General features: G+C 37.3%; 1 protein-coding gene across 19 annotated transcripts in view; it reads left to right on the forward strand.

The window, feature by feature from the left end:
• Positions 1–25,780, forward strand: part of LOC106158743 (uncharacterized) — a 72,958-nt gene that overhangs the window by 25,605 nt on the left and 21,573 nt on the right. For 9 of the 19 annotated variants that reach the window (XM_087019252.1, XM_087019236.1, XM_087019242.1 and 6 more), the window contains 42 exons: positions 54–242; positions 822–1,010; positions 1,265–1,450; positions 1,672–1,857; positions 2,272–2,460; positions 3,008–3,196; positions 3,462–3,647; positions 4,042–4,227; positions 4,716–4,901; positions 5,156–5,341; positions 5,601–5,786; positions 5,968–6,153; positions 6,421–6,606; positions 6,989–7,174; positions 7,798–7,983; positions 8,484–8,672; positions 8,973–9,158; positions 9,912–10,100; positions 10,382–10,567; positions 13,336–13,524; positions 13,946–14,134; positions 14,488–14,676; positions 15,082–15,267; positions 15,763–15,939; positions 16,508–16,696; positions 16,966–17,151; positions 17,474–17,662; positions 18,192–18,377; positions 18,773–18,958; positions 19,488–19,676; positions 19,854–20,045; positions 20,272–20,448; positions 20,866–21,045; positions 21,411–21,590; positions 21,785–21,958; positions 22,496–22,672; positions 23,037–23,216; positions 23,536–23,715; positions 24,050–24,226; positions 24,559–24,747; positions 24,922–25,101; positions 25,389–25,568. In XM_087019252.1, the coding sequence (XP_086875378.1) occupies positions 54–242; positions 822–1,010; positions 1,265–1,450; positions 1,672–1,857; positions 2,272–2,460; positions 3,008–3,196; positions 3,462–3,647; positions 4,042–4,227; positions 4,716–4,901; positions 5,156–5,341; positions 5,601–5,786; positions 5,968–6,153; positions 6,421–6,606; positions 6,989–7,174; positions 7,798–7,983; positions 8,484–8,672; positions 8,973–9,158; positions 9,912–10,100; positions 10,382–10,567; positions 13,336–13,524; positions 13,946–14,134; positions 14,488–14,676; positions 15,082–15,267; positions 15,763–15,939; positions 16,508–16,696; positions 16,966–17,151; positions 17,474–17,662; positions 18,192–18,377; positions 18,773–18,958; positions 19,488–19,676; positions 19,854–20,045; positions 20,272–20,448; positions 20,866–21,045; positions 21,411–21,590; positions 21,785–21,958; positions 22,496–22,672; positions 23,037–23,216; positions 23,536–23,715; positions 24,050–24,226; positions 24,559–24,747; positions 24,922–25,101; positions 25,389–25,568 (7,773 nt within the window). The remainder of the gene's footprint in view (positions 1–53; positions 243–821; positions 1,011–1,264; positions 1,451–1,671; positions 1,858–2,271; positions 2,461–3,007; positions 3,197–3,461; positions 3,648–4,041; positions 4,228–4,715; positions 4,902–5,155; positions 5,342–5,600; positions 5,787–5,967; positions 6,154–6,420; positions 6,607–6,988; positions 7,175–7,797; positions 7,984–8,483; positions 8,673–8,972; positions 9,159–9,911; positions 10,101–10,381; positions 10,568–13,335; positions 13,525–13,945; positions 14,135–14,487; positions 14,677–15,081; positions 15,268–15,762; positions 15,940–16,507; positions 16,697–16,965; positions 17,152–17,473; positions 17,663–18,191; positions 18,378–18,772; positions 18,959–19,487; positions 19,677–19,853; positions 20,046–20,271; positions 20,449–20,865; positions 21,046–21,410; positions 21,591–21,784; positions 21,959–22,495; positions 22,673–23,036; positions 23,217–23,535; positions 23,716–24,049; positions 24,227–24,558; positions 24,748–24,921; positions 25,102–25,388; positions 25,569–25,780) is intronic. The other 10 variants (XM_087019238.1, XM_087019239.1, XM_087019243.1 and 7 more) reach the window with 10 other exon arrangements.

The raw sequence follows: 25,780 nt of genomic DNA on the forward strand, positions 1-25,780 counted from the left end.
TCATAAAAAATGCATGCGATCCAAAGTAACAAATATTATATCAACATTTCCAGCATCATGTAATAGTATCCCAGAAGTCCAAGGGGCGAGTTTTAATTCGTCTGCAGCTTCGCCCTATGTCAGTGGAGATGTACTGACCTACAGTTGTAATACTGGTTATATACAAACAAGTGGGAGTTTGACTGCACAGTGTCAGAATGGAAGTTTTGTATGGGGTATAGATGGCGCTCTTGTCTGTCAAGGTGGGCTTTAACATTGTGGCTTTTTCTGACTTGCTTTATATTGCTGTAGTTTAAAGATAATGATAAGAAAAAATGACAAGATCTGTGTGGCACTGACATGCGATAAATTTATAATGTTGTTTGTTTTAACAAAAAATGTGTAAGCATTATTAACATGTCATGTACAAGAGCTTTTTGTGTGTTAACACTTGCCTGCAAATGTGTAACTAAAATATGTTATATTTCATAACACAATTATATATCTTTATTCTTTTAATGTGGTATATAAGAATGAAAAATATGACACATGACAACTGCTTATGAACTAGTCACTGTTAAAAAGACATGCTGTCTTGTTGCAGCAGTCCAAGCCCTGGTCATTGTGGTAGTTGTGATTGCATTAGGTTTGATTGTGCAGGGTTGTGATTGCCCTACATGCAATTGTGCTAGGTGTGATTATGCTGGTTGTGATTGTGTTGGTTGTGATTCTGTAAAATAATTGTGTTAGGTTGTGATTGCACAAGCTGTAATTGAATTGTGGGTGATTGTGTGGGGTGTGATTATTCTTAATCACTATTGCACAAATTGTGCCTATTTTAGCCACCTGTGCCCAGGGTCCTCCGACCGTCCAGGGAGCCTCTTTCAATCCGGCCACTGGTCCATACCTGGAGGACAGTGTGGTCAGATACGCCTGTCAGTCTGGCAATACTCAGACAGGGGGCAGCACTGCAGCCAGATGTAGAAATGGTGTGTTCACCTGGGATGCACCTGGAGTTTTGAACTGTACAGGTGAGTAGGTACAGAGCTGTCAGCGTGACATTAACATGACTGTGCTTCAACAGTTCATAGCTTAAGAAAGTATGATAATGCTTTGTCGCAAGGAGAGGTTTATTTGTTAATATTTGCTGTGTCATTGTAGGTATTAGGAAGTTTATATACATTTAATGCACATATTTCTTAAATTGTGAAAAGCTTTTTTTATTGAATTTATAAGGACAATATTTTTGTTTAAATTACAAAGTTTGTGTCTCATCTTGCCTCAGTATCCTGCACAGTGCCACCTACTGTCCAGAGAGCAGACTTCTCACCTGATCAGGGCCCATACCTAGATGGCACCGCAGTCACCTACGCTTGCTCAGGAAGCAGTGTCAGGACCTCTGGCAGTGATGTGGCAACGTGTCAAGATGGGAATTACGTCTGGGGATCTGGAGGGGCACTTGTTTGTGAAGGTACAGTGGGGTACCGCCGGGTGCAAAAATCTGAACGAATTTTTTTCATCTCAACCTCTACTGACATTTCACATTTGTGATTTTCTGATGAAGGATGCTTCTTTGATAGCCCACTGATGGCTTGTTGGATTTTTGTCTGAGTTCTGCTGTATTACTCTTAAAATGTATTTGTCATTGTGTTTTAATGCAGTATAAACTAAAAATTATTTCCATCCTTACAGCTGGTTGCCCTGGAGACACTCCTAATGTAGCGGGGGCATCACATTTCCACGTAGGGACTTACACAGAGGGCGCCAGGGTCACATACTTCTGTCTCAATGGCTCCACCCAGACTGGAGGTAGCAGTTCTGTAATCTGCCGAAATGGAAATTTTGTCTGGCAGAATGGCCAACCCATTATATGTCAAGGTATTTGGAAATATTTTCATTTATTTTAAGCAGTTGTTCAGATTCCCAATTTGAAAGTTAATCCAGGATAGAGACATCAAAAAGTTACAAAAATTATATTAGTTGATCACAGATTGAGAATTACAAATACTGAAGTTGTATAACTTTCCCTGACAGAATATGCATATCTTTAACATCTTCAAGATTTCTAATCACATGAAGCATCACAATTAATGCATTACATTTTAGTAAAATATGCCATGCTCAATAATTGGGCATTCATTTAAATAGCTAAATATATTTTGGTTATTGTGCGGAAATATAAGGTTAATTTATTAATGAAAAAGGAGAGAAAGCATAAAAAAATTAATTATCATCCTGAACAAATATTTGAACCCAAGCAAACTTACAAAAATCTCTTTCAATTTTTCCCAGCATCCTGTGCTAGTGGACCCCCAATAGTTGTTGGAGCTTCTTTCACGCCTGCCCAGGGACCATATATAGATGGCAGCACTGTTACTTATGCCTGCGGTTCGGGCTTTGTTAAGACTAATGGATCACTGACGGCATCGTGTAACAATGGAAACTTTGAGTGGGGTGCTGGAGGATCCTTGGTCTGTACAGGTAATGTGGTGTTGAAATTTGATAGCATCACATCTAACACAATCTAGGGTCACATCTGACACAATCTAGGGTCACATCTAACACAATCTAGGGTCACATCTAACACAATCTAGGTCACACAATTAATGTCTTATATAAGATAATTTAATCTCATGCCTACCTACTGCCTGCCAATTTGACCAACAACGATTACCCAGTATAGTCATTCTCAATTTAGATTCAAACAACTGACTTGATATATGAGAACGCACCCTGTACATCACACCCAGACACAATCATATTTGAGGTATTCACATTCAGACGCATTCACTATCTCTGTACTGCAACCTTTTTCATGATAAACAGCAGCAGATAAAGTTGTCATGGAGATCAGATAAATATTTTTGATGCATATGAAGCTCTTATAGCTTGAGCATATTTAAAACAAAACTATGAAAAACTATACATGAAATCGTCTCACTTCTACAGTTTTAGAAAGTTTTCAATTGCAGTTCATTGTTATATGATGGATTTGATTATTAATATATTTTATTTTCTTCCTGTTCAGCTGGCTGTCCTCTGAGCCCCCCTACTGTCGCTGGGGCAAGAATACTCAATCCAGTGTCGGTGCACACAGAGGGCAGCACTGTCAACTATGCTTGTCTTGAGAACTACATAAATACAGGGGGCAGCACTAGTGCAGTGTGCAGAGGTGGCACTTTTGTATGGCAGAATGGGCAAGCTATATCCTGTGAATGTAAGTCTTTGTTGTTTTGATTTAAAAGATATGTAATAGTAAAAATAATGATAAACATAACATGGTTATCATTATGGAAAACTCATATTATATTGGGGCATTTAACTTGATTTATTGAAATAGGTCAATTATAGTTTTTAAGGTTAAAAACATTGAATTGCACATTTTTATCTCATTGTTAGCTGGGCAATATGTAAGATTTATGTATGAATACACATGAATTGATAAAAATAAGTTATCAATTATAAGGTTGAATGTTTTTCAGTGGGTTGTGCTGAGCGTCCACCAAATGTCACAGGTGCTTCCTACAGCCCAGCCACAGGTCACATTCATCAGAACGAAGTCATAACGTACTCCTGCATGGCCGGATACGTGCAGACAGCGGGTTCCAATACAGCGACTTGCGTCAATAGTAATTATGTATGGACCAATGGAGCTTTAGTGTGTTCATGTGAGTTTTGTCTTATTAGTCAACATAAAGTTATATGTTGTCTTAATTTTTCCAGGGAAAAAGTTTTCAGCATGTAGTGCAGCTATTGGATGGTACAACAGAGACAGATGATTTTTTGGCCTTTGTATGAATAAAAGTTGTTTGATGTTTATAGATACAGTAGAATGCATGATAAAAATATTTCAATTTTTAGTATTATGTACGTTAATGTTTGTGATGTGTGCTTTTATAATAAATTAACCATGCATAATTTTTGTAGCACTTACTCTTCTGTGTGTAGAATTGTGAAAATTGCTTCTTTGATAAAACTTTAGTTTAATTTAAAATAATTAACACCAGAATTATAGAAATAACACAAAAAAATTGACTTTGTTGTGCTGTCTGGTTTGTTTAGTGGGTTGTTCTGATCCTCCAAAAAATGTCATTGGGGCGTCATTTGGGCCAGAGATAGGTCCGTACCAACAGGATGATGTTGTTACCTTTGCTTGCATGGAGGGATATGTTCATACCTCTGGATCTGTTACTGCTGTTTGTGATAACGGGACATTTGTTTGGACAAATGAAACAATTGTCTGTCAGCGTAAGTCTATTCATTAACATTATTTCTGCCTGTGGGATGTAACTTGAATTATGCGAACAACGCACATGTTCTAGGACAACTATTCCATGATAAAAGCAATAGTGCAATCTGCTATTGGTGGCCATTTTGGTTTTTTCAAGATATCCAACATCTAATATTTCTTTGAACGTTATTCTTTACCTTGTCCAAATTAGTAAAAGTGAACAGTTTGTCCCTTTCTTGCATGATGTTGCTAGGCAAAGTAGCATAAGAGAGCCAATCAAATAACAAATTTCTGAGACATCTTGTGCTCTGTTTTAACATTGCACTGTACTAGATGTAGTATTTACATTGAATAATTTTTTATAGAATAGGGCCTATGTTATTTTTCATGATGCAGCATGTTTTTTTTTTTAATTAACTTAAAAAGGTTTAATACACTAGCAATATTTAGAAAAGAAATGCCTTTATTTAGAAGCTTTGTTCTAATTCATTTTTTGTGTGCTTAGCTGGATGCGCAAACTCTCCACGAAGTATTGTGGGTGCATCGTTCACCCCAGAAATTGGCCCTTACCTCCAAGATGATGTTATAACATATGCATGTGCGGAAGGTTACGTACAGACATCTGGCTCTAGTACGGCTACATGTGATAACACCACTTATGTGTGGACTAATGAAGCTATTGTTTGTGAACGTAAGTCAGATTAACCCTTAATGAATAAATAATTTGTTTGTTAGTTTTAGAACATTTTAAATATAAATTGCTTATCACTGATGTGCATGTTTTAGTTGCTTTGTAGCACTATTGCTTGTAGTATATTAGCTAATATATGTGCCAATTTTTCAAATTGAGAAGTTTTTGGGAGAATTTAGTCAGAATTTGCTTTTAAACAGTTGAAGCACCTATCTGATTACACATTTAAAATGAGACACTTTCTTTGTGCTTAGCTGGGTGCGCAGACTCTCCACCGAGTGTTGTGGGTGCATCATTCACCCCAGAAAATGGTCCCTACCAACAGAAAAATGTTATAACGTATGCATGTGCAGCAGGTTATGTACAGACATCTGGCTCTAATACTGCTACTTGTGATAACACTACTTATGTGTGGACTAATGAGGCTATTGTCTGTAAACGTAAGTAAAACTAATTTTACAGCAAAAAGCTGGTTTGGTAGTTTCAGAACTTATATTTTTTAGAATAAATTGCTGGTTATTAATGTGCTTTTTTAGTTGCTTGATAATGCTTTTACAGGTAGTTGGGGTACAGTCGACTGCCTTTTCATGCTTATAATTTGAAAAGTTTTTGCAGATCCAAATTAAAAAAAGGGTTCATAAGTGTTGAGACACTTTTGTGATCACATGCTAGTTAAATATCAATTTTTAATGTGCTTAGCTGGGTGCGCAAACTCTCCGCCGAGTATTGTGGGTGTGTCGTTCACACCAGAAAATGGCCCCTACCTCCAGGATGATGTTATAACGTATGCATGTGCGACAGGTTACGTGCAGACATCTGGCTCTAGTACGGCTACATGTGATAACACCACTTATGTGTGGACTAATGAAACTATAGTTTGTGAACGTAAGTCACACTTAGTCTGAAGAAAGACATTTTTGTCAGTTTTAACAAGTTTTTACATTAATTTTAGAATTGTTTTCACTTAAAACTATCTTGCAGTAGTCTAATACACTAATAATATCTAGAAATGAAATTAAGAGTAAGGTGCATTGCTAAACCCGAATACTTTTTCTAATGTGCTTAGCTGGTTGTGCAAACTCTCCACCAAGTGTTGTGGATGCATCGTTCACCCCAGAAAACGTCCCATACCTCCAGGATGATGTTATAACGTATGCATGTGTGGCAGGTTACGTGCAGACATCTGGCTCTAATACTGCTACATGTGATAACAGCACTTATGTGTGGACTAACGAAGCAATTGTTTGTGAATGTAAGTTGGACTAATCCTTAACAAAAAGCTTGTTTGTTAGATTAAGATCTTATTTTGAGCATAAATTGTTATTGATGTGCATTTTTAGTTGCTTGCTTCTAGTAGTAGTTTAGGTGACAACCATGTATTTTATGTGCTAATTTTCCATGCTTCTGACTCAAAAGGTTTTTGGAATATTTTGCTGACCCAAATTTGAAAATGCTTTGCAAGCGTTGTAGTACAAGATAACACACTTTTATAATATAAAACTTTTTCTAATGTGCTTAGCTGGGTGCGCAAACTCTCCGCCCAGTGTTGTGGGTGCATCGTTCACCCCAGAAATTGGGCCATACCTCCAGGATGATGTTGTAACGTATGCATGTGCGACAGGTTACGTGCAGACATCTGGCTCTAATACTGCTACTTGTGATAACAGCACTTATGTGTGGACTAATGAAACAATTGTTTGTAAACGTAAGTCTAATTCTTAATATAGTTTATGTCTTATTTCAGTATGCTCCTCAATATGCCTTAATATTTTAATTGCTTTATTATTAATATTAGTGCTTGACTAATTGCTTTAGTGTGCTTTTAAAATAATTGAACCACATTTTTTATTGCGTGACAGTAGCTATAAGTAACCAAACGAGTGCTTTCTAATGGCTGCCTATAAAGAATTGTGATCAAACAGTCTGCTTAGATGGGCTGGACTGAGATGGGTTGGAACAGTTTCACTGGATATGTGCAATTAATTGCTGAATTTTCTCATTGCAAATATACTAGTAGATGTCAGTGTTCCATAGTTTGTTTGTATTTTTAGTTAACATTTAACATGCAAGTTGTCTTGTTTATACAGTGGGTTGTGCAGACTCTCCTCCGAGTGTCGTAGGTGCGACATTTACACCACCAACAGGCCCGTACCTGCAGGATGATGTCGTGACGCATGCATGTGTGGAGGGATACGTCCATACAGCTGGTTCCGTCACGACAATGTGTGATAACAGCACGCATGTTTGGTCTAATAATACTGTAGTGTGTGAACGTAAGTTTTTACAGCATGTGAATAGGAATTTTACTGATTATTGCTTTTATTAATTGTAATGATAATGTTTATAATGATGATGATAAAACAGGGCATGTAAACATTAAAATAGACGCTTTACTCATTAATTTTTGTCAGGTAAACAGGATTCTAATGTTACAGTAGTGCTTTTGTACTTGAGCTAGTTTAATATTATTAAGATCAAATTTGATATCTAAATTAACAATGCTTTTATTAACTAGCTGGCTTATAAATTGCTGACTTTTTTGACTTAATATTATGCTATTAAACTACCATGTGCTTTTTAACATGTAATTGCAGTAGATATTCTGGGTAATTACTCACAGAAATTGAACAAAATCGACTTCTTTTCTTTCCCACAATGTTTGATATAAATAAAAAAGATAATTGAATTAAAAAAAAAACTATTTTGTTGATGTCAGAATATAAGTTTCTCAAAATGATAAATTTGGACCAAAAAAAAGTACAATGTTTGAAATTTGTGAGTATTTACCACATTTGTTCTTTCTTCTTGCTTACCTTGCCAAATCCAATGCAAGCTTTATAGATTATATTAAATCCAATTAATTATAGAAATGATTAACCAAATATTCTTTATTAAGCTGGCTGTCCTCAACATCCACCAAATGTAACTGGCGCGTCATTCAAGCCAGCTGTAGGCCCATACAAACAGGATGACGTAATAATTTATGCATGTGCGGTTGGATATGTACAGACGTCTGGGTCTGTCTCAGCAATGTGTGATAACGGAACTTATAGCTGGACTAACGAAACTATTGTTTGTGAACGTAAGTCTAACTTCTAACATATTTGTTATAAACTTTGTAGAGTAAATTGTATGTTTAAGACACTAATTGACTAAATTTTTGTTGTGTGTAGATGCATGACTAACATTGATATTCAATTTATCAAAATGTTTATAGAATGTTCTTTTTTCAACAGGTTCACTGAGTGTTATTCAATATTTTGATTGTTATTCCTTTTTCAGTTTTTACAAAAAAGAAAGATTTTTTTTTCCAGCAGTAATAGCCATTTTTGCAGCTGCTGGACTCCTTTGATTTATAAAATTATTTTGAACCGACTGTATGAATAAAACATTGTTTTTTTATATTAACCTTTTTCATAGATTCACAATCTATTTTTGAATATTTTTCCACATATTTTCTTTCAGCGTGGTCTCAGTACAGTTGAGGATCTAGAGCTGCAGAACTGCAATATGTCACTTTATTTATTTATTTATTTATTTATAATACCAAGTTTCAGTATTAGTCATCTAATATGATTTCAGCTGGCTGTATCATAGCCCCTCCAACAGTAGCGGGGGCCACACTAGTGAATCCACGGGCCACCTATACAGAAGGTTCCAGACTGACATACGTCTGCCGAGAGAATTATATCAACACAGGGGGCAGCACTGTGGCAGCTTGTAGAGGGGGAGTGTTTGTGTGGCTGAATGGAAGTGCAATTTCTTGTGAATGTAAGAGAAATTAATGCACTTGGTTTGTTTGATATTTTAATGCAGAGCAGTTTGTTCATCAGGATATCATATAGAGTGGGAAGAGTAGTTTACCTCAACACCTTATACAATTTTAAGTTGTGGAGACTTTGAAAGACTAATCTTTCATTATCATAATTTGGTGCCTGCCTTCTTATTACATCTTAATACTGTCCCATTTCTTCGTTATATTTCTATACAAAACTTACCAAACACTTATATTTCTTTCTCATTACTAATGGGTTTACACATAATTTCATAGCTAAAACTTATTTTCTGTAGTGGGATGTGCCGACCGTCCACCTAGTGTGACAGGTGCTTCCTTTACCCCAGACACAGGTCACATTCATCAGAACGAGGTCATAATGTATACATGTGCGCCTGGATTTGTACAAACTGCAGGTTCTAATACAGCGACCTGTCTTAACAACTCGTATGTGTGGACAAGGGCTGCTCTGGTCTGTCAATGTAGGTTTATACTGTACTGGTGCTCTCTTCTGAATCTTTTTACTGTCTCTGTATTCTTTACCTGTATTTCCATATTCAAACTGTATTTCTATTTTATAATCCAAAGGTTACTACATTTAGAATATATGTTTTTGACCATCTTATATTTTTATTTGCTCTGTTTTATCCCTTCTTAGCCATTTTGTCCTTTTTATGAACTAAACTTCTCGGGAGTTACCAGAACCAGATCTTAATGCAAAATTTTCTTAATTCTTTGTAGATTTCTTCCTATCAAATCTCTGTTGTGGGTGTTGCTTTTTTTCTGAAAACCAATTTAGCCTCTTTTTTGTGGTAGTTCAGTCTTTAATTTTCTTCCAGATTCTAATCCAATTTTAATACTTTTGATAGACCATAGTTGGAAATGGTTCTTATTTATTTGACTTTCAGATATACCTGTGGCAATAGGGTTAAGTAAGTGCTTAGTGGAAGTGTTTTTTAAAATTATTTTCAGCATCTAGAAAAAATTAAAATTGAAATTACTTTTCAGATTTCCAAAATGGCATCACAATTTTTTTCAGTGATTATCATTTCTTTTTGTGGCCCAGTATGATGCACATGCATTGGATTTTATAATGACATTTATTCTTTTCTTTAAACACAATTTTTCAGATGGAAACTGGAAAAAAAGTGGTAAAAGCCGAAATTTCTCCTAAAAATCAAAGTTAAGAGGTACATTTATTTACTCATATTATGATGTGTTTACATCCATTCTAGCTGGTTGCTCAATCTCCCCACCCTCAGTAGCGGGGGCCACACTAGTGGATCCACGGGCCACCTATACAGAAGGTTCCAGACTGACTTATGTCTGCCAGGAGATGTATATTAACACTGGAGGCAGTGATGTAGCTGTCTGCCGGGGAGGAGTTTATGTGTGGGAGGGCGGAAATGCCATTTCTTGTGAATGTAAGGAAAAGTGATATGCAAAATACCAATATGTGAAGTTCAAATGATTTTTCACCGTGATATATTGTGAATGGCTAGTATTACGAAGCACACTTTCCAGTTTAGTTGGGATACTGAGAGATACTTATTTCTTGTCAGCTAAAATCAATTAATAGATAATAAAATGATTTTATGTTTTCATAGAATGTATTGCCCTTTATCCAACCAAGCAGCTAATCTAATGGTAACTGTTGTTATGAAATATACTCTAAAATGATATTCTGAACTTTTCCTTCATGTAGTGGGATGTAGAAATATGCCACCCAACATCACGGGAGCCTCTTTCTCACCAGCGACTGGTTTGTACCATGAGCGCGATGTTGCCACATATGAGTGTGCATCAGGGTACGTGCAGACTGCAGGTTCCAATTTGGCAACATGCAGAAGCGGAAATTATGTCTGGACCAATGGGGCCATTGTGTGTGAATGTAAGTTACATACAGTATACCATATTTTGGTTAGATTTTTCTACTGTTACAGTTAATGGAAACTAAATTGAGAAAACTTTTTGCCATAATGACAACGTATTTAAATATAACATTTTGTATGGAACATTCTCACTTTGTTTTATAGTGTTAATAACATTATGGTTCTTGAATAGCATCTACATTATGTTTAACATGTTTCGACCAACATGACAACTCATGAAAACTAGTCTGTCATGATTAAAATTATCTTAAAAAATTATTAAAATGTATAAATTTTTTCATCACCATTGCTTTGTTTGGTGCTATAATATATATAATTGTACCACCAGCGTTAGCGCTGGCGGTACACATGGTTTCGGTCCCGTCCGGATCGTTCCGCCGGCTCCGCCGGCTCCGCCGGCTCCGTTGGCTCCGCCGGCTCCGCCGGACGGCTACCGTTACCGCTTCTCCTCCTAGACGGTAAGGGCCCCCGTACCCATCTCATGGATTTAGGTCACCTATAATCTCAACTCGTTCCACGTAAAATTTGGGCTTTGTCGGTATTGGGGTCTGGGTGTGGCACTCATTGCAATGCACCCTTGTCTAAAAATGGCAAAATTAAATGCTAATTATCTACCCTACGGAAGGAGTTATGGGAAAAATTTCTATAGACGGCTTTCCAAAAGTCATATGTGTAGATTTCAAATATACCCTTGGATTTGACCTTTGACCTTTACTTCAAGGTCAAATGGGCCAAAATTTTCAAAAAAATGAAATTTTTTACGAAAAAAATTTTTTTTGCCCTGTTATTCAGACACCACACAGACTTAACCAATAATATTATTGGAAGGTGTTACCCTTCAGGTCATCTTTCATCTCCATGAATTTGGGGTCAATCGGTGCATTTTCACGGGAGTAGCAACCATAAGATACCGAAACTGAAAACTGTCTCTAATTCGGGAACCGTTAATGCTAGAGACCCATTCTTTTTTGCATTTTGTAGAGCATGTAAAGCCCAACACTGGAGGTGGTCTCGGTTTTTTTGTATTCCATACGGTTTTCGAGTTACGCTGTATCAAAAAGTACATATTGGTGGTAAAAGCAAAATGTGCAGTACGGTAATGGATAATAAATTTTGAACTCTGGAAAAATAAAACATAAGGCTTGGCAAAGCAGACAACCTGTGTTCAAAAATGACATTATTTCATCAAATTTGAACTTCTGAAACTTCAGAGCACCTCCTATTTCAAGAATTTTGACCAAAATGACATTTTCTTTATTTTAATTAATTTTTTCTGTACGAAATTTAAGGCACATTATGGTAACTCCAAAATTATAACATTTAGTCCCTTATATCTCCAAAACTGGCAGAGATAGGTCCATAGTTACTATTGAAGTTGAATAGGAAGTCATATACTGGCAATCTTACTATGACCTTGAAAGTGACCTTTGACCTACTTTTCACCATGAACTGAACTTTGCAAATTTTTCTTCCCTTTTATCTCCAAAACTGGCAGATATAGGTCCATAGTTACTATTGAACTTGAATAGGAAGTCATATACTGGCAATCTAAATGTGACCTTAAAATTGACCTTTGACCTACTTTTCACCATAAACTGAATTTTGCAAAATTTGCTTCCCTTTTATCTCCAAAACTGGCAGAGATAGGTCCATAGTTACTATTGAACTTGAATAAAAAGTCATATACTGGCAATCAAAATGTGACCTTAAAATTGACCTTTGACCTACTTTACACCATGAACTGAATTTTGCAAATTTTGCTTTCCTTTTATCTCCAAAACTGGCTGAGATAGGTCCGTAGTTACTATTGAACTTGAATAGGAAGTCATATACTGGCAATCAAAATGTGACCTTAAAATTGACCTTTGACCTACTTTTCACCATACACTGAATTTTGCAAAATTTGCTTCCCTTTTATCTCCAAAACTGGCAGAGATAGGTCCATAGTTACTATTGAACTTGAATAGGAAGTCATATACTGGCAATCAAAATGTGACCTTAAAATTGACCTTTGACCTACTTTACACCATAAACTGAATTTTGCAAATTTTGCTTTACTTTTATCTCCAAAACTGGCTGAGATAGGTCCGTAGTTACTATTGAACTTGAATAGGAAGTCATATACTGGCATTATAAATGTGACATTAAAATTGACCTTTGTCCTACTTTTCACCATAAACTGAACTTTGCAAATTTTGCTTCCCTTTTATCTCCAAAACTGGCAGAGATAGGTCCATAGTTACTATTGAACTTGAATAGAAAGTCATATACTGGCAATCTAAATGTGACCTTGAAATTGACCTTTGACCTACTTTTTATCATGAACTGAACTCTGCTAATTTCTTTCTCTTTTAACTTCAAACTTGACAGAGATAGGTCCATAGTTACTCTTGAACTTGAATAGGAAGTCATATACTGGCAATTTACTGTGACCTTGAAATTGACCCTTGACCTACCTTACGAAGAACTTAAATTTGATTGTACCATATATATTTTTTGCAATAGTTTAAAAATTCTTGTTGATTGCATTTTTACAGCTTGTCAAGCACAAAACTGGTGGCTGTGTCCCTTATTTTGTGTATGTGGGGGTCTATACGAATGCGCTTGCTCCAGCTGGTGGTACAATATTCGGAGGCGGTATCGCCTCTCTGATCCTCTAGTTAGATATAAGACCTTTTCAAAAGATTAATTTCAGTTTGCAATATTTGACATTTCATTTAATTAGTCAGTTCATTCAATTACCAAAACATTTATTCTTTGTTTCCAGCTGGTTGCCAGGGAACCCCACCAACTGTGACGGGGGCCACACTAGTTAATTCAGGGGCCACCTATACAGAGGGCGCTAGGCTGAATTATGTCTGCCAGCAGAATTATATTCTCACTGGAGGCAGTGAGGTGGCTATTTGTAGAGGTGGAAATTATGTCTGGGAAAGGGGAACTGCTATCTCTTGTGAATGTGAGCTATTTTGTAAACACATTTTAAAGAAAATGTTCTGCTTTTGAAATTTTGAAACAAGGTTGCAAAAGTTAATGTTCTTTTGACAATTCATAGCATATTAGATAAAGACAACACGAGGCAAAAAAAAACCTGTTGATAAAATATGAAAATCGGTGAATAGAGTGTGAAAATAGACAGTGAATGACTTAAATATTGTGTTCCATTGATTACATAAATCACTCTCAGATAACAAAAATACAGTCATTCATTGCCCTTTCATGCTATTATTATTTTTTTTAATAAGTAAAATAGTGTTTTTTCAAGTTGAAATGTTGCTGAATCTTATTAAAAGTTGCTGTTTGATGATGTATCAAGCTATTTAACCTGCCCATATGTATATAAATTGTATAAATATTACTAAGATTACATTCTTTTCTAGTGGGCTGTGAAAACCCACCGTCCAGTATGACAGGAGCCTCTTTCACCCCAGCCACAGGTCCTTATCGTCAAAACACCGCCATTACCTATGCCTGCAGGTCGGGCTACGTCCAAACTGGGGGATCCAGCCGCGCCACCTGTATTAACAGCAGATATGTCTGGGACAGCAATGGACCAATCAGATGTCAGCGTAAGTAGATGTTGAGGTTTTATATTTTGGTTTTTGTCATTTTTGATTGAATTTTATAATATAAGTTGAAAACTGAAGTTCATTTTTGATTGGTTGTTTTTCGTTTTCTGGAGATGCAGTAATAAAACTTCAAACTTCTTTTTGGACAATTATATTGATTTATGAGGTTGTTTCTCATATTTTTGCATTTGGCAGCCAAAATGAATAATTTTTCCCTTAACATTAAAATGAGTAATTCTTTTTCTTATACAGTGAGAAATAAAGTAAAATTTATTTTATTATCTTTAAACTATGCTCACAATGCATCATTTCTCAGATAAAAAACTTTCAAAAATTTTGTCAATCATTTTCAGCTGGTTGTCAAGGCAACCCACCCACAGTTACAGGGGCCGAACTTATTGCCCCAGGGGCAGCCTTCACTGAGGGCACCATACTGCCTTACGTCTGCCAGGATGGTTACATTAACACGGGGGGCAGTAACATGGCCAGGTGCTCTGGAGGAACATTTGTTTGGGATAGAGGACAGGCGATCTCCTGTGAACGTAAGTCAGGGGGGTTAAGATGGTAGCAACATGTTGTACAGAATAGAAATGAAGACATGAAAAGTTTACAGATGAAGAAATAAGTGAATATATAAATGAGTTAAAGAAGTGAATAAAAGAATAAGTAAATGAATGTATACAGGTAAGTGTAAATGATAAATGGATTGTGAAATGAAAATTCCCAACACATTCACATGTAACACAATCTTACTTGTCATATTCACATCTAACACAATTGAAACCCAACACTCACCTATGTCAATCACATCTAACACAATTGAAACCCAACACTCACCTATGTCAATCACATCTAACACAATTGAAACCCAACACTCACCTATGTCAATCACATCTAACACAGTCTTAGCCTCACAATATAAAACACAATGTCTTCTGTCATTACAGGTGGTTGTGCTGGTGCACCTCCCAACGCAATTGGAGCAGCCTACATCCCCACTACTGGTCCGTACCGTGAAAATAATACTGTGACCTACTCCTGCTCATTGGGCTATGTCCAGACTAGGGGGTCAACGACTGCTAAATGTACCAACAGCAGGTTTGAATGGACTAATGGGGCCATTGTGTGTCAGCGTAAGTGGAATTGGTTAAACAAAGAGAAAATGTGCTATCAGGCTAGAACGCACAAACACACACTCAAACACATTTACGTGTATGTAGTAATACATACACATACACAAGTTTGCACACATACGAGAAGTGGGGTATAGAGAAAACATCCAGGCCAGCTTGTATAATGGTGCTTGCAGGCTCATACACACAAACCTACACATACACATACACACAATGTAAAAATATTGGTATTTTGTTAAAAAATGTTTATATGTTATCAGTTTTTCACATGAGACAGTGAAATATTGCCACGTACATATGAAGGTACATTTGTCACATATCTATAGATTGAAATATTGTTCCCATGTTTTATCTAAGAGTAAGTTTTTATTTCAATATCTTTTAGCATTTATCTTATTATTATGAATAAAATTTTTGACTTCAGCTTTGGCAAATATGTTAACAAAAAGTGTTTTTTATGCAAAATAAGATAGCAATTTTCCATTTTTCCTCCAGGTGGCTGTGGCACACCACCACAGATAGGTGGAGCCACCTACAGTCCAGTCAGGGAAACTTACCTAGAGGGCGCTCAGGTGGAGTACGTCTGCTCAGCTGGCAATGTTGGTACATCAAACAGGGAGGTGATGACCTGCGTCAATGGCAACTGGCAGGGAGTACGACTGCAGTGTCAGGGTAAGAGATAAGAGAAATTTGCACAGACAGCAACATTTTTTTATAAGAAAGTCAAGCAATTTCATCAGAGATCGTCTTTAGATGACTTACATTGGCAATGGTTGAAATCGAACTAAACTTAACTGAATTTACTATAAAACTATTTAAATTGTTAAAAATGGTACTGAAAGAAAAAAAAATTATGATAGTTTTGGATTATATAGCAGAATTAAACAACATGCAAGTCACCATTCCCAATTTTAGCACCCTGGCCAACTATATCACTTTGTTCAGTGCAACAACTTACATACTGACACATGCAGGGGTGGATTTAGGCTGTCTTCTGGGTCTTCCTGAAGACGGTCAGATTTTCAAGTTTACATTATGGGTACCTATTTTTTCTGTTGGAAGATGGTCAAAAAATGGAGATTGGATCAACAAATATAATATGGAAGACTGTAAGAAAATATCACTGGATCCGCCTCTGACATGACCTGCTCACATGTCAAAAAAATTAAAAAGAAATATATAAATGATGAATAGATAAATTGATACTAAATAAATGAGGCCCATGCCCTCTACATTCCAGCTGGCTGTGCACAGGGAGCTCCCACAGTGAATGGAGCCAGATACTCTCCCATGTTTGGTCCTTACCTCGAGGAGGCCACCGTGGTCTATGCCTGTTCTTTTGGTTTTGTCCGTAAGTCTGGCAGCCTCCAGGCAAAGTGTACTAATGGCAGCTTTATATGGAACAACAATGAGGCCCTTGTGTGTGAACGTGAGTATTTACTAGTCTTTAGAACTGTCTGTGTGTTAGTTGATAAAGAGACCAAACAATATTTCACTATTTTCATTAATTTATTTTAATAAATTTTGTTAATACAGAATTTCTTTCTTCTTGTTTAGTAATTTGAGCATTTATTCATGCTGGTAGATTTATTATTTTCTGTAAATTCTTTTTTAATTATATCTCCATTTTGCTCTGTATATTTAAAATGCACACATGTATCTCTCTCTGAATAATTTTTTAATTAAATAAAAAATCAGGTGGTTGTTCTGGAGAGCCCCAACGAGTGACGGGGGCCACATATTCACAAGCAGGGCCTTACACAGAGGGCACAAGGATTACGTACAGCTGTGGGGATGACTTTGTACAAGTTGGAGGCACCAGCACCTTATCTTGTACCAACTCCAGATTTCAGTGGGGAGCTGAAGGACCAATAGCTTGTCAGCGTAAGTAGGTCACATTGACCCAGTTTTCAGAAGGACCAGTAGCTTGTCAGTACTAATAGGTCACATTGACCTAGTTTTCAGAAGGACCAATTGCTTGTCAGCAAAAAGTAGACCACATTGATCTAACCTTTGGTTGTGCAAATTGATATTGTATGTGAAGCAGAAGCATGCTTAAATACAGGTAGTATAAATACCCTGTTTTCTCAAAGTTGTGAAGTAATTGCTTATTCACTCATTTCTTACAAGTCAGTTGATAGGAATGTGAGCTAGGTATAATAATTTAAAAAATCCCCATACAGAAATAATTTTATTTCAATTTCAGCTGGTTGTAAAAATGGTCCTGTTGAGGTGACCGGAGCCTCGTTTTCACCCTCCACTGGGCCTTACGTCCAAGGGTTGCAGGTGTTCTACAGATGTCAGCTGGGTCAACTTCAGACGGCTGGGAGCAGTTTGGCCTTCTGTAATAATGGGAACTTTATGTGGGCAGCTGGTGGTCAAATTAAATGTGAAGGTATGGGTAGACAATATTTTAAGTTGGGCTTATTCCCATTGGAACTATCATAATATGTAGGTAGATACAACACAACCGTGACTCTTGCTGAATACAGTTAGATGAACAGATTAACACTCCTCCTCTTGTTTCCAACATTCTCATATAATGTCCAGTTTTTCTGTATTCTACTCGGTGCCAGAAGGAGGAGTGTTAATTTGTTAATTTTACAGCATTTTGCCAGAGTCCATCCAGAGTTGGAGTGACTTAAATAAAACAATAGTTTTGTTGGGAATGAACCCATACTGAATGCTGCACCAAGTGATTGTTAACAACTAGTAAATTTTGAACTTGGGGATCATTTGTGATGAAGCCTAATAAATCTGTGCTCACTTTTGGAGAAAATAAGGTTTCACTTATTCTCAGAAAAAGAGTCCGTGTACCCACAACCTTCCAAAAAGAAATAGACCCACAAAAAATACTTACAAAGCAGCTTCTGACTACTTAATATGTAGGTTCCTAAAGATATTTTCTTTCTTTCTTCTCCTAGGTGGTTGCTTTAGTCCTCCCCCAGTTGCATTTGCCACGCCTGAAAACACCCAAGGCCCATTCCTAGATGGCGTTAATGTCACCTACAGTTGTCGATCTGGCTATGTTCCTACAGGTGGCAGTGGAGTAGCTCGCTGTGTCTCGGGGAACTTTGAATGGGGAACACTAGGTCCTCTAAGATGTCAAGGTAGGTGCTGTGGGGTAGTCATCCACAGTTTAATTGAAACACTTTTTATATTTCTATGGTCATGATGAATATTTGGATTAGTAAAAGGAATGTCCTGATTATAATTGGGAAACTGGAGGTTCATAATTTGAAAGAAAACAAAAGTGCTTCTTTGCTTTGTAACTTCTGCCACAATATCTCCATCTTTGAAGAGTCATACATGTCACAATGTTAAACTTCTCACTGTTAAATCTATCAAACCTACTGCATGTATGTAAAACATAGTATGGTCTCTGTTTTCACAACCAACACACCAATTTACTTTTACAGGCATCAAATTGTTATACTTACCATATTTGCATAATACAATTCTCATTAACTTATTTCTATTTGAGATGTTGTGTTTATTTTTCCAGCGGGCTGCCCTGGCCAGCCACCAGAAATCAGTGGCGCCACCTATACCCCAAGGGCACAGTACCTGGCCAGCGCCAGTGTGGAATATCGCTGTCGGGATAGATTTATACAGGTTGGAGGTGGTGACATAGTCACATGTACCAGGGCTGGGTTTGTGTGGAATTCTGGGGCTCCTATTGTGTGCCAAGGTGAGTCACATCCTGGAGCAATTACTCTGTCTCACCTAACACACTCAGAATTTGTTTATATAATCGACATTTTGGGTTGATGTGCTTTGTTATACCTCAGCTGACTATACTGAAAGCAAAATTTTATCTCTTATTTTCCCCCCATCAACTTGTTAATTTAACAAATTGAATTGCCATTAAATTTCTTACAAATGGTGAGAAAGTCACTAAACCCAATCCTGTCACACCTAGCACCTAACAGCTGGTGGAAACCCACTCAGTACTTGTGGCAAAGTCTTACTCTTTCTATACTCCTGGCAACCACCACTGACATCAAATTAAGTCCTGCTGGTATTTTGTTTTGTATGTTGAAATAATTTCGGCACAATATCTTATCACATCTAACGCACTTTTTTCAATTTTTACGCTAGTTGCACAGGCCCAATTCTTCATGCTGGTCACATCTAACACAATTTTTTCAACTTGGCTGGTTGTACAGGCCGAGTTCTTTTTGATGGTCACAACTAACGTAATCTCTCATTTCTTCCAGCTGGTTGTGCAGGCTCACCTCCAGTAGTCCAGAATGCAGAGTTCAGTCCCTCTGTGGGTCCATACAGGTCAGGTGTGACGGTCTTCTACACCTGTAACACGGGATATGTGGCAACTGCTGGGGTGACTGCTGCAAGGTGTACTGACGGAAACTTCCAGTGGGTGGACGGCACTGCACTACGCTGTGCACGTAAGTTTTAACTGGAGTTCTAGTGCCTTTTATTAAACAAACTGGGAATCTTGATTAGATTTTTGATAAGATAATTTATTGGAAGTGTATGGTGGTAACAAGTTTTGAAAGATCAGTTGCAATTACTGGTTTGCAGTTACAAGCAATCTTTAATTTTTAACTCACACAATATTCCAGTTGGATGTGGTGGGACCCCACCTTCTGTCGCAGGCGCCTCACCACCAAATCTGTCTTCCACTCCACCAAACCTGGGCTCAGTGGCAACATATGCTTGTAGCACTGGGTTTTTCCGCACTTCTGGGAGCCTGACAGCCACCTGTACCAACACTGGCTGGAACTGGGGCTCTGAGGGAGTACTTCAGTGTTCTTGTAAGTCAACTAATTCTACCTTTTCTGAAATCTCTCCTCTTTATTCTTCTACCTCTTCTTCCTGTTCTTCTACTTCTTCCTCATCTTCTTTTTGTTCTTTCTCCTCCTTGAATTCTAGAGAACTTTGTATGCAATAAACCATTTATCAGTATAATTTACTAACATGTGTAATATGGAAGGTTTTGATAATGGACACTAATCATAATGTTCCACTGTCATATTGCAGCTGGCTGTCCACCGCCCCCACAGATAGATGGTGCTGAGTACACTCCCAGGACAGGCCCATACAGAGAAGGCAGCTCCCTCAGCTACTCCTGTGGTAGAGGGTATATCCAGATAGCAGGTGCCAGATCACTGAGATGTGAGTCTGGTGTCTGGATAGGAAGCAGGATTGCTTGTGCCCGTAAGTGAGAGATAGTTGGATCATATAGAATGTTTTATTTAAGTATATGGATTATAAGTTTCAGGGATCACTTGCTTATTAACTTTCTTTTAGCCTAACAGCTTGTTAATTATAGTAGAAATTTATTTTTTTGTCATAATAAGTGATTTATTTGAAATTTGCATAAAGGATATCAAGTGAGATATCATTTAATAGACAATTGGATAATTTCAATTTAGGGTATAATAATTTTATTGAGAGCTTCAAGATAAAACTTTATTGCTTTCAAAATAATATTTCTCATACCATAATTATTAAAGCACAACATGCATTCAGTTTTATTGGATGAGATCCCCTGAACTTGTTAAAGTGCAAGAAAAACCATCCAGTAGTGTGCATTTTTCTCAAGCATAAAAATAAATCTTATTCACATTCCAGGGGGCTGCAGTGAGGACCCCCCCAGCACCGATGGTACCACCTGGGCCACCTCTGGCAGACCTTACATGGAGGGTGCCAAGGCCATATATGTGTGTCTACCTAACCATATAGAGGACCGGGGGAACCACACCTTGGTCTGTACCAATGGAGAGTTCCAGGGGGAGCCACTGACCTGTGAAAGTAAGGAAGTCTTGGTTTGGACATACGCCTGCCTTTTTGATTATTTTTTTAATTTTATGTGTCGTTTTGATTTGTTTTTATGTCAACCTTTTTGATTTTGCCAGGTTAAGAGGAATGAGATGCAAGGGTTAAATGTGACTGTTATTTTCATCAGTATTTACAGTTTTTCTACCATTCTTTGTCTGTCTGCACAGCTCAAAATAAGAAATATTTTCTAAATTTTTCACAAACACAAAGTATGCTCAAAAAGTGCATTAGACCCAAAATACCCCATCAGTGATATCTTATAACTCTGATAATTCTTCATCTCACACAAACTATCATAATAAGGGAAATATTTATTTAATTTTTTGACATATTTACAGGTGGTTGCCAACAAAACCCCCCTGCTCTAAACCATGCAGACTACTCCCCAGCAAATGGGCCGTATGCCACTGGAGCTAGGGTTACTTACAGATGCCATGACGACTATGTCAAAGTGTCTGGTGGTGACTTCCTGACATGTCAAAATGGAGTGTTTGTTGGGAATTATATTCAGTGTCAACGTAAGTAGCATTTTCTTTGGAACTTATAAGAGTACCATTTTTTATTGATTTTGAAATCGTGATAGATGTAGAAAAAAGAATGACTGGCAACTGAAACTAATTTTCTATTGGTTCAGGAATATATATAAAATCACGTGTCAAATCTCAGATCATTTTAACACTTTAACGTCCTAAGTTAACTCTTTGCTCCCCAGGTGCATGCCCTACACCACCTTCAAACCCAGGCACCATACAGATTGCCACTGAACCATTCATAGATGGCAGCACAGTCACATATTCCTGTGAGACTGGGGGAGTGGCTATAGCTGGAGTCAACAACTTAGTTTGCCAGGCAGGAAGTTGGCAGGGTCAGCCACTGGTCTGTAATGGTAAGTGTGTGTGTGTGTGTGTGTGTGTGTGTGTGTGTGTGTGTGTGTCTGCATGAGAGAGAGAGTATGTGCGTCTGTGTTTGTGTATGTGTGTGAGAGAGAGTGTGCGTGTGCGTTTGTGTATGTCTGTGAGAGAGAGTGTGTTTGAGAGAGAGAGAGAGAGAGTGTGTGTATGTGTGTGTGTGTGTGTGTGAGAGAAAGAGAGAGAGGGAGAGAATTTCTCTTGAGAGGGTTCTAAATCACAGGTATCAGCTTCAACTCTGTTCATTCAATTTACATGTTCCTCTCACCTGTATTGGTCAGATTACATGGCAGGGGCCACATGTGAAAATTATGATGGTGGGATTGCAGAGTTTCACAGATACATACTTGGTTGGGTGAGTCATGCATTTTAATGGGTGGTAAGTCATGCAACAAGGCACAAATGGGTAGACACAAGGGGTAGACACCAATTTTGAAAATTTGCTTATTTTTTCCATGCTTGTCAAGTGAAAAAAACTTTTGATATTTCATCAGTTATATCCATGCAAATTTCAGAGGGCTGTACCACTCCACCCTCCATTGCCTCAGCCACATACTCCCCGCCACAGGGTCCATACAGAGAGGGCTCCCAGGTGACCTACACCTGCGCTACTGGTCTGGTCCAGACGTCCGGCAGCAGGACTCTCACCTGTAGAGGGGGTCAGTTTGTGGGGACTAGGATGACCTGTGGAGGTAAGTTATTGGAGATTTGTTCGTCAAGACAAAATGAACTCTTTCTGTAGCAGAACTTAATCTGCAGTTGAATAGTTTATAGGGATTAACTTGTAGAGCTAAATTACAGACTATATTTATTTTAAAAATAATAGAAAAAGCTTATCAATAATCTTGAGAAGGATATCTCACCATTCAACATGTGGGATTCAATCTACAGGTTCTGAATAGACTAAAAAGGAGTCTTTTTCCATGGAGCAGATTTCTTATGTGTGATATGGTGGAAAATTGTGGTATTGGTTTAAGATTGTTTTTTTCAGTGCATCATGAATCAGATAAATATACTAAGTGGATTAATTAATAAATTTGAACATTTCATTCTCAGTTGGCTGTACAAGTGACCCAGTGGCCCCAGCCAATAGCTTCAGCAATGCTACAGGAGGTCCTTATCAAAATGGCGACATCATCTACTACGAGTGTGTCAGTGGATATGTGCCAACAGGGGGCAGTGCGTTCCTCACCTGTAGCCAGGGGAGGTTTGTTGGGGAGCGACTCACCTGCTCAGGTAAGTGGTACACGGTATTGCATATCATAGTTAAAATTTAACATTATTATACCAGATGCTAGATGTATACAATAATGTATTTAATGTTATTAAAAAGCATTTGGCAGAAAATGTGTGTTTTAGGAAAAAATTGAATTTAAATAGAAGATACGACACATGTATATCATGATTTATGTAACTAAAAAAGTAAAGTGATTTTATTGATTTGAAACTGAAAATAATGTGCTCTAAATTTTCTCTATTCTGGATAGCCATTTACTGTTGTCTTTGATCTTTACATTTCCCAGTATTAAGTATAATTTTGTCTAATTACCACCAGGTGGCTGCCTGTCCCCTCCTCCCAGCATTCCCAATGCCCTCCTGACGCCAATGGCGCGGCCATATCTGTCAGGCATGCTGGCCCAGTACAGGTGTGCCAACAATTACGTCAAAGTTGGAACCAGTGATTCGTTGACGTGTTCCAATGGGCCTTGGATAGGAACAAGAATACAGTGTCAGCGTAAGTAATGGCAATTGCTTGCTAAATTCCATCGTAACTGATATGATTATATTTTTAGAATAAGATTGTGTTGATAATACTGAAAAATATGTGACAATGAAAAAATACAAAGTTGAGTTAAAATAAAATGTTTTCTTTTTTTGTGTGTCAGCAGCCAAAACTTTTAAAACTTCAAATAATGCTCTGTTTTTTGTTAGCTAGGAGTGTGTGAAATGTTAATGAAATGTTAGTAAGAGACCAGCAAAGGTCTCTAAGGTAAAAAAATTATATTGATAATATCTGATGTTTAAACTTCTGAATATTCTTGATACATTTCATTGAAATATTTTTCCAGGTGGCTGTACAACTATCCCCAATATTGCTAATGCCCAGAAATTGACCAATGGCAATGTCTTCACAGAGGGCAGCAGTGTAACATTTGGTTGTGTGACAGGGTACATTCAAGATGGCGGTAGTACATCGCTTGTCTGCAATGGTGGAACTTTTCAGGGAGAACAGATCGTTTGCATACGTAAGTTGATTTACATGAGCTGCAGACATTATTTATTCATCACTTATCTTTGATTGTGTATTTTTTGTCAAAAATGACTTCTCTTTATTTTTAAAACACTTGAAGGCTCAAACAAAATAATGATTCTTTTTATATTGGGTTTGAGAACCAAATTAATATTCAGTACTTTTTCAGAAATGGATCAAGTCTTTTGAGTGTGTCTTCCTTATTGTTTATGTGTCAATAAAACACCATATACAATACAATTCCCATAATTCTCTTTATGAGTTAATTTTTAAATTTGATTAATGAATCAATGAGTACAGTTCACGCATACTCTGTATCTCTTTCAGCTGCCACTGTAAGCTGTAGCACAGAGCCTCCCACTGTGACCAATGCCAGAGTCATCAAGAGTGGTGCCCCCTATCCAGATGGCGGCACTGTGCAGTATGAGTGCCAGGCCAAATACGTGAAAACAGGGGGCAGCACTAGTCTCACCTGTAACCGCGGCAACTGGGTTGGAGACAGGATTGTATGTGCAAGTATGTGATTACTTCTTACTTGTCCCAAATACTGATTGACTATAGCGACTTGAGTGACCATTCTGACAATATTGCAATTCAGAAATATTATACTATGAATGTTTTAAATTTTTTTCACGCATTTATTTCTTCATTTGCATTTTCGACTTATAATCTATCACTTTCTTTTTACAGAGGGATGCAGTGGAAATCCACCAAAGATTCCCAATGGCAATGTGTTCAGCAGTGTGCCGCCATATTTGGAGGGTGCACAAGCAACTTACTTTTGTAACAGTGGCTTTGTGGTGGCCAGTGGAGACATAACACTGCGATGCACAGATGGTAGATTTACAGGAACCATTCCTCAATGTAGACGTAAGTGTCTCTAATAGAACTTGGATTTTTTTTAAATAACCAAATGAAAATGTCAAATTGTATGTTCGAAAAAATATTTTTTTTAACTAGCAGACAATGTTTAAGGTATTTATGAAAAATTAGATGTGAATGTTTTCTTTCAATAGTCTCAAAAATAATTTAGTCTTTGACAGAATAAAATAAAAACTCATTAATATCACACTCCTCATTTTATTACCTGTAGCCACAAATTTAATCTATTTTATGCCATATTAATAAATTAAGAAATTATTTCACATTGATTTCAGCTGGCTGCCTACAGGCACCACCCACAATACCCAACACAGAGCAGAGTGGTTCTGGACCCCCGTACCTAGAGGGCACCTTGACATTCTACACCTGTGCCACGGGGTACATTAAGGTCCAGGGAGATGACCGACTGACCTGTAGAAATGGACAGTATGTGGGAGCTCCACTGATATGCGAATGTGAGTACAGTATTTATTCTGAAGTTTCAGATACCAAGTATTTCATTCTTTTTAGGATTTAAAGTCATGAAGTTTATTACTCACACAGTTGTAATTTCTAATAGTTTGAACCAATTTCAGTTTTTTTTCTTAAAATATCAAATCTCCATTTTTGGGTATAGTTCAGCTAATACAAAAAATGTATTATATTATCAGTGTTAAACATGTTTGAT

The sequence above is a fragment of the Lingula anatina genome, chromosome 8 (assembly GCF_051362555.1).
Source record: "Lingula anatina isolate TDL-2025a chromosome 8, LinAna3.0, whole genome shotgun sequence".
In the NCBI taxonomy this organism is placed as follows: domain Eukaryota; kingdom Metazoa; phylum Brachiopoda; class Lingulata; order Lingulida; family Lingulidae; genus Lingula; species Lingula anatina.